Here is a 15,390-nt window from a genome sequence, read left to right on the forward strand (position 1 = left end):
TCTACTCAGCAATAAAATGCATGACCTATTGATTCTGAAGGGTATCAGAATGTACCACCCCAAATATGCCCCCTGTTAATCAGCCTTTGGCCAGCCTAATTTATAGGACCCCCGCTGAAGAGCCTAAGATGAGTAGAGGAAAAAGATTTTCCTTCCTTTCCAACAATGTATGTTAACAGCACTTATTAATCTCAAATGCATTATGACAAGTAAAAGAAGCCAGACTGAGAAGGCTACATGCTGTGTAATTTCCATTATAGGACAGTCTGAACAAACTAAAACTATAGGGACAAAGGATCAATGGTTACCAGATATTAGGAGTGTACCAGCAAATTTTCTAGAGTGATAAAACGGTTCTCTACCTTGACTGTGACAGAGGTAGTAATGCAAATGTATACATTTGTCAAAACTCTCGGAAATGTATTCCAAAAACAGGGAATTTCACTGTACATAGATTAAAAAAATTTTAATGAAAGAGGTAGATTTAAGTAGGGTTTATATTTTGCCATGCTATCACAACAGAGAGTAAAAGAGAGAAAGAAACCAGAATTTAAGTAAAAGTGATTTTAATTACAAAACTATGGAATCCTAATAAAGATAAAGAGAAAAGCAAGGGGAGTGAGAAACAAAGAAAAGGTGTTGAAATCAATAGATGTAAATCCGGAGTTCCCATCGTGGCGCAGTGGTTAACGAATCCGACAAGGAACCATGAGGTTGCGGGTTCGGTCCCTGCCCTTGCTCAGTGGGTTAACGATCCAGCGTTGCCATGAGCTGTGGTGTAGGTCGCAGACGAGGCTCGGATCCCGCGTTGCTGTGGCTCTGGCGTAGGCCAATGGCTACAGCTCCGATTCGACCCCTAGCCTGGGAACCTCATATGCCGCGGGAGTGGCCCAAAGAAACAGCAAAAAAAAAAAAAAAATAGATGTAAATCCTAGCAAACTAGAGAGGAGGTGATGATGTGGATACTTCAAGATACTTCAATAGATAATATTTTATAAATGAATTGACATAGATATAAAAATCTTTGATTGCTGTTGCTAGATTATAGGATAAATATCTCCTTTTCATTCCAAAACAAATTACAGTTAGTAAGAAAAATCATCTTGTCAAAACTGTGACTAAAAACTAGAGTTACCACAGAGGTACAAAGGGAAGGGGACTGGTAGAGAAGAAGACAGAGAGATAGCTTGATTCAAGCAGAATTTAAAATTTTCTACTTCAGGGCAAGATGGAGAAAGCGGGACTGGATTTACCCTCCTGCCTTAACCAAAAAACTGCACAAAACACAGGAAACAATGATTTCCAAGACATTGAATCTCAGGCACCAAGGACAGTGATCAGAGAGACATGATACAAACAAGAAGAGCTTTATGATGGTCCAGGTTATGCTTTAGGAGAGTTTCCAAGTTCAGATGCAGGGAACCCAGGCAGAGGCTGGCAGATTTTCTGAGTTGAGGAAACAAAACTGAAAATCAAGAAAATCCGGAGTTCCCTTTGTGGCACAGTGGTTAGCAAATCCGACTAGGAACCATGAGGTTGCGGGTTCGGTCCCTGCCCTTGCTCAGTGGGTTAAGGATCCGGCGTTGCTGTGAGCTGTGGTGTAGGTCGCATATGGGGCTCGGATCTGGTGTGGCTGTGGCTCTGGCATAGTCCAGTGGATACAGCTCCAATTCGACCCCTAGCCTGGGAACCTCCATATGCTGAGGGAAGCAGCCCTAGAAAAGGAAAAATGACGAAAGAAAGGAAAGGAAGAAAGGAAAGGAAGAAAGGAAAGAAAGGAAAGAAAGGAAAGAAAGAAAGGAAAGGAAGAAAGAAAGAAAGAAAGAAAAGAAAAGAAAAGAAAAGAAAAGAAAAGAAAATCCAAGGTAAAGTTCATGGACAAAGTATCAGAGAGGGGAAAACTGCAGAGAAAGAACTATAAAAATCTGCAGAGGGTCCCTTCCAGTATTCAGCAGTGTTCCGATGAGGAAATACATATGAGGAAATACCTTCTTTTTTTTTTGTCTTTTTAGGGCCACACCCTCAGCATATGGAGATTCCCAGGCTAGGGGTCAAGTTGGAGCTATAGCTGCTGGCCTACACCACATCCACATCAACGTGGGATCCTAACTGCATCTGTAACCCACACCACAGCTCATGGCAACGCTGGATCCTTAACCCACTGGGTGAGGCCAGGGATAGAACCTGTGTCCTCACAGATGCTAGTCAGATTCGTTTCCGCTGAGCTACAATGGGAACTCCCACAAGGAAACTTCCTGAGTTTAAGAAATGAATGATTATTGGGAGCATTATCTGATACACAGGTCTGGGAATGGTGCCTACACCTGAAATCCAGAGAGCAAACCCTCATAATTCATGGGCATTGTAGAGTACTACCGTATAATAAAGAATTTGGCTGACCTCTGCCCCAGTTCCTGGGAGGTGGCCTCTAAACCCTTAGAGATTCTTGAATCATAGGAGTACTTTTGTTATTCCTGGTAGACTCTGAGAGTCTGTATCAATTTGGTGATATTTATGCTAACAGGATGATGCAGGGTGGAGGGTGGCCATTGCAGAAACAGCAACCATGTGATGAGAGACTGGGGCTCTGAAGCACATGATATCAGCCTGACTTCTGGGGGCTAAAGAGGGCGTGGAGGCTGAGTTCAATCACATGGCCAATGATTCAATTTCCTAGTAAGGAAACTCCAATAAAAAGTCAGGACACACGAGCTCAGGAGCTTAATCTGTGCATAATGTTACACATCGGTGTACAGGGAAGGTGACATGCCCTTGAAGACACAGAAGCTTCTTATTTGGGACCCTCTTAGACCTTGCCCTATGTGTGTCACTACTGGCTGCTCCTGATTTATATCTTTTTTGCTATAATAAAACTGTAATTGTAAGTACAGTTGACCCTTGAACAACACGGGAGTGAGGGGCTTCAGCCCCTGCGCAATTGAAAATCCATGCATAGCATTATATTCATCCTTCTGAACTGCAGTTCCCTAGCTGTGGATTTAACCAACCATGGACTGCAAGGTGCTATAGTATATATTTATTGAAACAAAGTCCACATATAAGTGGACCTCAGCAGTTCAAGGTCATGTGGTTCAAGGGTCAACTTCATAGCACTTTGCTGAGTTCTGTGAATCATTCTAGTGAATTATCTAACCGGATGGGTTAGTGAGGTCTTCTACCTTTACCCCCAGTTAGTCTGGGGACCCCTGAGCTTGCAGCTAGCATCGGAAGTAATGGCAGCCTTGTGAAGGACTGTATCCCTAATCTGCGAAGTTTGGCTTAATTCCAGACAATCCCAAAAGTCATTATAAACACAGCTGACCTCTGAACAACGTTGGGGCTAGGGGCACTGACCCTCTGTGCAGTCAAAAATCCACGTATAAGTTATACTTGGCCCTTTGTATCTGTGGTTCCACATCCAGGGATTCAACCCACCATGGAGCATGTAGTATTATTGTACTTACTATTGAAAAAAATCCATGTATAAGCGGACCCTCATGGTTCAAACCAGCATTGCTCAAGGGTCAACTGTACTGAGAAGAGTTTTGCCTTAGTAGTGGGAAATAACTAGCGCTATACTAAATAAGACTTTCACTCCACCTTACAAATTTTGCAAGCAAAACTCAAAAGCCTCCAACTGTTTGTAGACAAATTAACTGCATTGAGTTGTTACCAAGCTGAAGAATATTTATAGGAACATAAAAACATCTGGTATCCAGCAAAGAAAAAATCACAATATCTGTCATTCAATAAAAAATTTAAAAAATACCAAATATGCAAAGAAGCAGGGAAATACCACTCGAAATAAAGGGGAAAAATCAATTAACAGCAACTGAGTCAGAAACGAAATGCGTGTTACAAGTACCAAACAAGGACATTGTAATACTCATTTTCGTTATATTTCAGATGTTTTAAAAAGTTAAGTACAGGAATAGAAGATACAGAAAAAGACCCAAGTCAAACTTCTAGAGATGGAGAAAATTACAATTTCTAAGATTATAGAGGGAAAAAGGACAGAATTAACAGCAGTTTAAATATTGGAAAATAAAAGATTAGTGAACTTGAAGACACAGCAACAAAAACTGTCCAAAATGAAACACAGAGAGAGGGGGGAGAAAGCACTAAAAACGAAATTTAATAAGGGAGTGCCTGCTGTGGTTCAACAGAATCAGCAGCATCTTGGGAGCACTGGGATGCAGGTTCGAGCCCCGGCCCTGCACAGCAGGATAAGGATCCAGCATTGCCCCAGCTGAGGCTTAGGCAGCAACTACAGTTTGGATCTAATCCCTGGCCTGAGAACTCCATGTGCCGCGGAGGAGCCAAGAAAGAAAAAAACAACAAAAAACCCCCAAAACAAACAAAAAAGAAATTAAAAAAAGCATTAGTGAGAATTTCAAGCAGCCTAATAAGCAAGTTTATAACAATGGAGTCCCTGAAAGAGAGGAGGGGTGGACAGAAAATTATTTGATCAAAACTATAAACTCACAGATCTAAGAAGCTCAAAAAACCCCAAACACAAGAAACATGAAAAAAACTATACCAAGGCACATAATCAAATGGCTCAAAACCAATGATAAAAAGAAAAATTTCAAAGCAAACAGAGAAGGAAAAAACGTTATATAGAGAGGAACAAAGACAGGAAGGAAAACATATTTCTCACCTGAAAATACACAGATTGAAGGCAATAGAGCAAGTCTTTAAACTTCTCAAAGAATAAAACTGTCAACATAGAATTCTACATTCAATATCTTTTTAGGGCTGTACCCACAGCAGATGGAGGTTCCCAGGCGAAGGGTGGAATTGGAACTGCAGCTGCCAGCCTACACCACAGCTCACAGCAATGCCAGATCCTTAACCCACTGAGCGAGGCCAGGGATAGAACCCAGTCCTCATGGATACTAGTTGGGTTTGTCATCTGCTGAGCCACGATGGGAACTCCTACATTCAATATCTTTTAAATACAAAGGACATTGTTAGAAATACAGATGCTAAAAGACTTAAGCACCAGCTACACTACAAGAAACATTAGAAGAAATCTTTCAGGCAAAAGGACAATGAGATCAGATGGAAATACAGATTTACACAAAGGAGTGAAGGGCAATAGAAATGGCAACTACACAGGTAAATCTACAAGAACTTTTCTTATTGTTTGAATCCCTTTACAAGATAAGTAGAATTATAACTACAACCACATGACAGAGTGAGGAAATAAACAAATCAAGTCCCCAGAAGCAACTAAGAAGTTGGGTAAATGTATTTAAAAAACAAAACTATTTTCGTGCCCTGGAATTAGACCAAAGGCATATGACACACTGAGAAGTGTTTATTCATGAAAACTACTGAACTTCAAGAAAGAAGAGTAGAGTTGAATCTGTTGATATTCTTGCCTGGGGCTGACCTGAGCCATGCCCAGTAGTCCAACCAAGGCGAGGTAGTTTGTGAAAACAATAAGGTTTGCTGTTTGAAGGATGCTGCCTGACTAAGAGCATCATCAGTTAACGTGGTAATCTTGGCTTCTGAAAAGAGCAGCTCTGTTAGTCTGGGTTGCCAGCCTACTTAGGGCAAGTAGTGAGCAGGCAGACTAGTCAGAGATTTAACAAAGAGTTCTGGGAGTAAGACAGCCACAGGGAATTTCAAAAACTCTCCAAATACCCGGATGAACCTTAGTCTGTGCACATGTGCAGCAGAAACCTTAGTGGGCCCAAGCCAACCAACCTCCTTGGTCAGCAGAGTCAGACCCCAAGCATGTGCAGAGGAGACATAAGAGAGTCCAGAGGAAAGGAAAAGAATGATGTTTGTTTGAATCCCTGTCCACACACAGATATATCAAAAAAGAATAGATGTCTTATTGGCCAGAGGTATTTGAACAGAATCTCTGACCACTCTTTGGCTAAACAGTAAGTCAAACAGACATATGGGACGCCACCAGGATGCCAGGCTTAAAATCAAAACAAGACATAGTGGTTTAAGTATACACTACTCCTCACGATAATCCTGCAAGGTCACTTAGATGGTAAGTGTATAACTAAGGGCCGGAATCCTGGACTATTTCACTCCAAAGCTCCATATACTTTCCAAAGAATACACATGTTCTGTTCTGTTCCTTTCCTTCAGTATAAATCTTCACCTCCCTGTAGTAGCAGGGTATTAAGAAAATAATAAAATCCCTATCTTCCTTCTCCCATAAAAACTCTATCAAGGAAAAAGAAAATAAAAATTCCCAACTTACTGCAAGAAGATTCATGATGGTATGCCCCGTCTCTCCAAACAATGGCTTCCGAAATCTGACACTGAACAGTGGGCATGGATAAACTAAGGAAATGAGAAATGGTCATACTAAGTTTGGCAGCTTAAAATTCTGGTACAAGAATTTTTCATAAAATTCTCAAAATATAATTAGAATGACAATTAGAGCATATGAAATTTAGGGCTCAAAAAGTATTTATCATGACAGCATCACAGAAACATTTGGAGTCTTCTACAAACCACACTAGAGGAAGTCTTTTGATGCAGTGGTTTCAAAAATGAGCTACATGGTCTTAGGAAGCACTCTTTTCTAAACTGGATTAATATGATCCAGGAAAGAAGTATCTCCTGATTCCTCTGTGCTCAGGAAGGCTAGAAGCGTTCACTCCTACACATTTCAAACAGGACCTTCTTAGAAAAGCTAAACCCCAGGTGATCCTATTAGCTGGCTTACTCCTTAAACTTTATAGTTTCAACTGCCTGTACAAGATGGGAAGATAAAAATGTTGTTTCCTCTGCATACAATCCTTCCCTTTCTCTACTTCATTCAGCTGATTCATACGCATCTTTCATAGTTTAATCCAAAGACACCTTGGTCCTTCATTCTTGGTGAAGTTAATTTCTGTAGTCTTCCTTACAAAGGTTCCCAAGAGCCTATAACCACATCTCAGCCCTTTCTTTTTTTCTTTCTTCTTTCTTCCTTCCTCCCTGTCTTCTTCTTTCTTTTCTTTTTATGGCTGCAACTCTGGCGTGTGGAAATTCCCAGGCTAGGAGTCGAATGGGAGTTGCAGCTGACTGAGGCCTACACCATGGCCACAGCAACAATGGATCCAAGCCACATCTGCAATCTATACTGAAGCTTGGGCCAACACTGGATCCTTAACCCACTGAGCAAGACCAAGGATCAAATCTACATTTTCACAGACACCATGTCAGGTGGTTAACCCACTGAACTCCGACTTAGTCACTTATGAATTCCCACAATTTATTGCATGTAGTAGGTCTTTATTAAATTCTTATTGAATGAACTAATAAATTAATGAAAGAATAAAGCTAACTTGCTGAAAATATATACTGGTCAATGGCTTATAAAATAATTTTTCATTATCTCATTTGATCCTCTTAATAATACTATGTAATATAAAAGGCAAGTATTATCTCCAGTTGCATAAGAAACTGACAACTGACAACTTGAGTGACACCCAAAGTTACATAGTTAGTAAGTGGCAGAGTTAAGAACCTTATTCAAGTGATCTGATTCCAAGACCAGGACAACTTTGATTAGGAGAAGACATAAAGTTTAAAATAAGCTTGCATTTAGACTTTAACGTCTTTAGAAACAACCCCAGGAAGTTCCCATGGGTTAAGAACCCGACTAGTATCCATGAGGATGTGGGTTCAATCCCTGGCCTCGCTCAGTGGGTCAAGGATCCAGTGTTGCCGTGAGCTGTGGTGTAGGTCGCAGACACAGCTCAGATCCAATGCTGCTGTGGCTGTGGTGTTGGCTGGCAGCTGTAGCTCCGATTCAACCCCTAGCCTGGAAAGTTCAACATACTGCAGGTGCAGCCCTAAAAAGCACAGACACACACACACATGCACACACACAAAATCCACCCCCCCAAAACCAAATAAACAAATGAAAAACAACAAAAAAAGAAACAATTTCAGCTTAGTTGCACAATACAATCGTGAGCAAGGAAGCTCTTCTGCCGCTTACTTTACCAGTGGAGTGATCTCTACACTGCTAGCTTCCAGCGCCTGTTATATTATATAAAATATAATTCTCATTACTAGCTGCCAAGCAAGTAACAAAAAACATGCTCACCATATATAGATACTACAAAAAATAAGTTACTTTAAGTTGAAATTCATTCTTTCTGAAGATGATCATGTATCTATCAGTTAGCCTGTAAAACTAGCAAGTTTCAAGGCAATAATCACTAACTTCCTCATTTGTTATTTTGAGCCTTTCCCATTATAGCCAAAACAAGTCGAAACACTGGTCACATCTAGCTTTTGCTACTTCAAAAGCCCACTTCTGTTTAAATGGATCACCAGGGGACTCTGCATATCACAAGTCTTTGTTTAGTCATCAATCTTGGTCATAAGGCTTATAAGAGAGTATTTCACACTTACGTCGATATTCAGCTCCAAGTCTCAACATTAGTCGGATGGGAAACACTTTAGCCCAAGGAGTTTCCCATTTCTGGATGAGAATCCCAAATAAGTAAGGTGGGGTTGGGAGGACTAGGTCTTGCAGTGACTGGTAGGTAGATGTCACATATAAGAATCCACCATGTTCTTTACTGCCAAGGAAACTTTGACTAAAGAAGGAATGTCCCAGGTTGCCTACAACATTCCCTAAAACAAAAAAGTACATTAATTACTATCAATAAATCAATCATGTTTTTAAGAATCATTAATATCAGTACTGGGCCAGACACTACCAAACATGAATTCCCAATCTTTCACTATGAAATACCTATGTTTATAAAGCTGTTCTAAAATAAATGGCATTTATTAAATGAAAATTTGTTTTCCAATTATATTACCCTTCTGGTGCATATGAAATACCTTGTGTTATCACACTGTAGTTTGTCTGGCTACAAGCCAAAAATATTGATGCCTTCTTTTGGATAATACAACTTTATTGTATGAATTAGTTTGGAGGTCTCAGGATAAGAATCATTGCCTCAAAGGTCACAAAAAATGTCAAGATTAGGCACCTGCACTCACAGAGTTTACAATCCCATTGAATAAATAAATTCAACTGATGAACATAACGAATTAAGACATTAAGTACAGTTGTAACTATGAGATATTAAGGGATGAAAATTTATGGAGAAAGTAGTACCACAGATAGGATTTATTCTGATTTTGTTTGAGACAAATACAAAACACAAACAACTTAGGGCTTATTCAAATTCATATTAGGCAGGGTTGGTTTTTTTCTTTTAATTGCAAATGCTCCTAAATAAGACTTTCTAATTCAAATATTTTTTGAATGAAACTAACAAATCACCCCTTCATTAAGGATACATTTTCCTCAGTTTAGAATTACAAAAGAACTTCCTGACGAGAGCTGTTCAATAATGTAACAGCAGACTTGTTCACTAGACAAGGGCAAGCTTCCTCTGATACCTCTGAAAGAAACAACAGCAAATACACAAAGTGCCATCAGAGAAGTTAATGCTTACTTTCCTTGAAAACTAGAGTCTATTTGCAAAACAGTTCAGTGATGGCTCATAAAATCCTTGGGTGAAGAAGCACCTATGCCGATAGTAAGGTCCACAAGTGAGGGGAACACGTCCCCACAAAACCCGGAGGCTTGTGGCTGAAAGCCATGTATGTTCACGTCATCATCTGCCAAACACCGGTAGTACCCTTGCCCCAAGATTAAACAAATGCGGCTGCACATTTAAGCTGTTGGGCCAGATGATAAAATAATCTCCACATCAAGGAACTAGTATGTTATTTTTTAAAAAATCATAGATTTTGGAGTCAGGGAGACATGGATTTGAACATTAATTCAATCACACTATTATGAAATGGGGGTAAGTTACTTGAATTCTGTGAGCCACAACATCTGTGATAATTGGGGAAGATTACACTAAATTTCAGACTTGATGTGAATGAATAATATCAAATGGCACCTTGCACAGTGTTCTCAAAAAAGTTTTAATTATTGTTTTTATAGTGCAAATATACATATAATGATCAAACATTATAAAACTTGTTTTTCTTTGCTTTACCAAAATTTTTATTTTATTATTATTTATTATATTTTTTAGGGCCATACTTGCAGCATATGGAAGTTTCCAGGCTAGGGGTTGAATCAGAGCTTTCCACCTCCAATTTAAAAATTAGTCAACAAATACCATGAAGCAACCAGGTGTCAGGCACTGTGCTAGGCAATGGAATTACAATGGGAAAAAAAGAATGTCTATATTCCTTGCCCTCACGTAATTTAGTCAAGAGAGAGAAAAGGATCAATTAAATCATTATTTGAATTAATAAAAAGTTAAAACCGTGAATGTGATACGAGTTCCACTATGCCATACTTTTTCTCTTTTTCTTCTTTAAGGCTGTACCCATGGCATATGGAAGTTTCCGGGCTAGGAGTCAAACTGGAGCTGCAGTTGCTGGCCTATGCCATAGCCACAGCCACAGCAATGCCCAATCTGAGCCACAGCTTGCGGCAACATGGGATCCTTAATCTACTGATCGAGGCCAGGGATTGAACCTGCATCCTCATGGATACTGGTCAGATTCTTAATCTGCTGAGCCACAACAGGAACTCCCATTTGCTTTATCAAAAATTCTAGTACAAGATTTGTATAAATTTTCATCTTTTCACTTGAGTAGGTGCAGGAAGAGAGAGAATGGGAAACAAAAGAGAGAGATTTTTTCCCCTCCACAATGTAGAGTGCACAAGAGCAGTCCTCCACAGCTCTAAGGAGAGCACAATGGTCACCTTTCGTAAGAATCCCCTTGTGAATACAGCTCAGAGGTGAGAACTGATAGCGCTTGGTGCTCAAAATATTCATTGAGTATGCTTTTGGGATTTCCCTATTAGAGACTGCAATCTATTACTGGGTATTCTTCCAGAGATAGTGACAACCTTCCTGCTTCTACCACCTAACAACCTTCCTCTCCATCCCATTCACACTCAGATTCGCCATTATGTCCCCTCACATTTTAAAATCTTTTATTCTTTAAGCATTTCCTTTCTTAAAAATTAAAAAATGGATAGATCTCTATTAATTCTAATAAATGATTTCGTTGAGACTGTGATCACCTCATCTACAAACAAAGAATACTCCACGGGTATAGATATCAACAAAAATAAAACACTGGGTATGAGACGTTGACAAAAAAGTTTTCATTTGAAGACTTACACTGACACACCAACATTAAAAAGAATGTCAATAGAAGACGATGCCGGCAATGAAAGTGAAGTCATATTCAAAGAGATAATAACTAAGGATTTTCCAAACTAAAGAAAGAAATGCATTTTCAAATCAAAGGCATGCTTTAAAATTTGTTTTAAAATATTCTAAATACATTTTTATATGTTAATTCTTAGACTGAGAGAAACCTCTACACTAAAAAATGAAAGATCTGGAGTTCCCGTCGTGGTTCAGCAGTTAATGAATCTGACTAGGAACCATGAGGTTATTGGTTCGATCCCTGGCCTCTCTGAGTGGGTGAAGGATCTGGCGTTGCTGTAAGCTGTGGTGTAGGTCACAGACACGGCTTGGATCTGGCCTTGCTGTGGCTATGACATAGGCTGGCAGCTGTAGCTCCGATTCAACCTCTAGCCCTGGGAAACTCCATATGCTTTGGGTGCTTTTTTTCCTAAAAAGGAAAAAAAAAGAAAGAAAAGAAAAGATCCAGAAACAACCTAAATGTCCATCAACAGATAAATGGATTAAGAAGATGTGGTACATATACACAATGGAATACTACTCAGCCACAAAAAATAACAAAATAATGCCATTTGTAACAACATGGATGGAACTAGATATTCTCATACTAAGTGAAGTAAGTTAGAAAGAGAAAGACAAATGCCACATGATATCACTTATATGTGGAATCTAAAATACGGCACTAGATGAACCTATCTACAGAACAGAAACAGATTCACAAACAAGGAGAACAGACTTGTGGTTGCCAAGGGGGAGGGGGAGGGAGTGGGATGGACTGGGAGTTTGGGGTGACAGATGCAAACTATTACATTTAGAATGGATAAGTAATGAGGTCTTACTATATAGCACATGGAACTATATCTAGGCACGTGATAAAAGATGATAGAAAATAATATAAGAAAAAGAATGTCGACTGGGACATTTTGCTGTAGAGCAGAAACTGACATAACACCGTAAATCAACTAAAAATTTTTTAAATGAAACATCAAACTTCACTGTATTTGCGACCTATAATTTTATTAGTACATTAGAAAACTAATAAAATTAAAATTGAAAGAAGATGAATGCAGTTTATTATCAACATACAAATCAGTAATATAGTGCCTTAAAGTTTACTTGCCTTTTGATAAATCTATACACTATAAGAAAATAAGTTTAAACTAATCAAAAGCACATCTGGGTTAATCGAGGTGGCCACAATTAATTAATTAATTTTTAAAATTTTTTTTGCTTCTTAGGGCTGCAACTGCAGCATATGAAAGTCCCCAAGCTAGGGGTCAAATTGGAGCTGCAGCTGCCGGCCTCCACCGCAGCCACAGCCATAGCGACGTGGGATCTGCACAGTGTCTGTGACCCACATCACAGCTCACGGCAATGCCAGATCCTTAACCCACTGAGCAAGGCCAGGGAACGAACACACATTCTTATGGATACTAGTTGGGTTTGTTACTGCTGAGCCACAACAGGAACTCCTCAAGTGGCCACAATTTAAAGATACAAAATGAGGAATGAGAGTAGGTGACAAAAAGAGATAGTAGAAAGAAAAAATCTATCAAAGATCTGAAATTCTAGGAACTTCCCAGCTGACCTGCTTGAGTGACTCATGGTATTTCTTGTTCAGGAAGCAAAGATACTGGGTCTCACAACACTCTTAAACTGACCGAAATAGTTTTCCTTTGTCCCTAAGTCCCAATGGGAATAGGAAGTCAGGAGTAACAAGCACAGCATTTTTATTGTTCTCTCAGGACTCCTTTCCTCCAGGTGCTTTTCTACCAAATGACAAAAAATGCTTGCTAGTGACACCCCGCCAATTTATTCATTCCTCCAACCCACAGTTTTTACAACTAAGCCTCCCTAATGTACCAGAACCTTTGTTCTAAAGGTTGGTATACAGGGTTGAACTAGATAGATGAAACCCTGGCCCTCGAAGAGCTTACATCGTATCGAAGACAAACAATGTCAGTTAGTAAAGTTAGTGATAAATGCTCTGAAAAGAATGCAAGGAAGGTGATGTGAATGTCTGATGGGAGCCGGGGAGAGAATACGTCTTTAGCCAAAGAAGTCAGGGAAGAAACATTTAAGAACAGGCCTGCAGTCTCCGAAGGCAGCAGAAATAAAAACGAAAATAAACAAATGTGACCTAATCAAACTTACAAGCTTTTGTACAGCAAAAGAAACCATCAACAGAAGGAAAAGACAAGCTTCAGAATGGGAGAAAACAGTTGCAAGTGATGCAACTGACAAGGGCTTAAGCTCCAAATATACAAATAACTCACACAACTCAGTAACAAGAAAACAAACAATCCAATGGAAAAATGGGCAGAAGACCTAGCCATTTCTCTAAAGAAGACATACAGATGGCCAGTAGGCACATGAAAAGATGCTCAACATTGCCAATTATTTGAAAAAATGCAAGTCAAAATTACATGCTAATTCAAACCTGTCAGAATGGCCATCATCAAAATGTCTACAGATAAATGCTGGAGAGAGTGTGGAGAGAAGGGAACCCTCCCTCACTGCTGGTGGGAATGTAAACTGATAAAACCGCTATGGAAAATAGTATGGAGATTCCTCAGAAAACTAAATATAGAACTGCCATATGATCCAAAAATCCCATTCCTGGGCACATATCCCAACAAAACTATAACTAAAAAAGATACATGCAGCCCTATGTTCATTGCAGGACTATTCACAATAGTCATGCCACAGAAATAACCTAAATGTCCACTGACAGATGAAGGGATTTAGATGTGGTACACATGTACAATGGAATACTACTGAACCATAAAAAGCATGAAATAATGCCATTTGCAGCAACATGGATGCAACTAGAGATTCTCATACTAAGTGAAGTAAGTCAGAAAGAGAAAGACAGATAGCATATGATATCACTTATATGTGGGATCTAAAATATGGCACAAATGAATCTATCTACAAAACAGAAACAGATTCACAAATGAGGAGAAAAAGACTTGCTGTTGCCAAGGGGGAGTGGGATGAACTGGGACTTTGAGGTGAGCACATACAAACTATTACATTTAATTTTAATTTTTTATTTATTTATTTTTTAACTATTACATTTAGAATGGATAAGCAACAAGGTGCTACTGCACAGCAGAAACTGGCCTAACACTGTAAATCAACTATACGATACATAAATAAATAAATAAGACCTGACTGAAGAGAAGAAATCAGCCAGTAAAGATCTTAAAAGGACAGCATTCCAGGTCTGGATGAGTTCAAAAGTCACAAAGATGATCAATGTAATTGAAGCAAGCTAAGGAGTAGTAAGAGATAAAGTCAAAGAGTCCTTAGGGACTAGATCAAATAGGACCTTTATGAAACTGCTGTTTATTCTAACTATCGTGAGACATCAATGGAAGATTTAAAGCAGCTTTAGTTGTGTCATCATAGCCTCACTACGATACTAAACTATACAAATGTGCTCTCAATTCAAAGGGTTAGATTTAGGACACCCCAAAGAATAGATGAGAGAAGATAAGCAAGTTTGCAAACATAAAATATGAATGACTGAAAGGGAACAAAAAGCCATTTTCAAATGTAAAAATGATTTGGCCTACAAGTTTAATATTTATATTTTGTGGTGACAACTGTCTTCTTGCTATGTTCTGATGTTAAATCTGAAAGGTGAAAACCAGTAACTGTAAATCTTATTATGCCAGTGTAACTATTAATCAATTCACATCAACATTTTTCTTAAATTAATCATCTTAGAAAGAGAAATATTAAATGGGAAGAATTCACTGCCAAGGATCCAGAAAAAAAAGGCGAAGAGAAAAATTACATAAAGGGTAGTGAAGAGATATTGAAGACTGATCCCAGAGGCTCCAACATCAAAAAGGAGTTCCAAAGTAGACAGTATTGGGAATGAAAGAGAAGTAACATTCAAAGAGATAATAATCCAGAATTTTCCAAAGTAAAGAAAGAAATGTGTGTTCAGGAGTTCCTGTTGTGGCGCAGTGGTTAACGAATCCGACTAGGAACCACGAGGTTGCAGGTTCGGTCCCTGCCCTTGCTCAGTGGGTTAACGATCCGGCGTTGCCGTGAGCTGTGATGTAGGTTGCAGACGCGGCTCGGATCCTGCATTGCTGTGGCTCTGGCGTAGGCCGGTGGCTACAGCTCCGACTCAACCCCTAGCCTGGGAACCTCCATATGCCGTGAGAGCGGCCCAAGAAATAGCAAAAAGACCAAAAAA

The 15,390-nt window shown here is 39.3% G+C and overlaps 1 protein-coding gene across 3 annotated transcripts in view; it reads right to left on the reverse strand.

Moving 5' to 3' along the window:
- ZFYVE9 (zinc finger FYVE-type containing 9) overlaps positions 1-15,390 on the reverse strand; it is a 201,742-nt gene that overhangs the window by 39,329 nt on the left and 147,023 nt on the right. For all 3 annotated transcript variants that reach the window (XM_021096648.1, XM_021096646.1, XM_021096647.1), the window contains 2 exons: positions 8,383-8,607; positions 6,230-6,312 (listed from right to left, as the gene is read on the reverse strand). In XM_021096648.1, the coding sequence (XP_020952307.1) occupies positions 6,230-6,312; positions 8,383-8,607 (308 nt within the window). The remainder of the gene's footprint in view (positions 1-6,229; positions 6,313-8,382; positions 8,608-15,390) is intronic.

Source organism: Sus scrofa, chromosome 6, assembly GCF_000003025.6.
Source record: "Sus scrofa isolate TJ Tabasco breed Duroc chromosome 6, Sscrofa11.1, whole genome shotgun sequence".
Lineage (NCBI taxonomy): Eukaryota > Metazoa > Chordata > Mammalia > Artiodactyla > Suidae > Sus > Sus scrofa.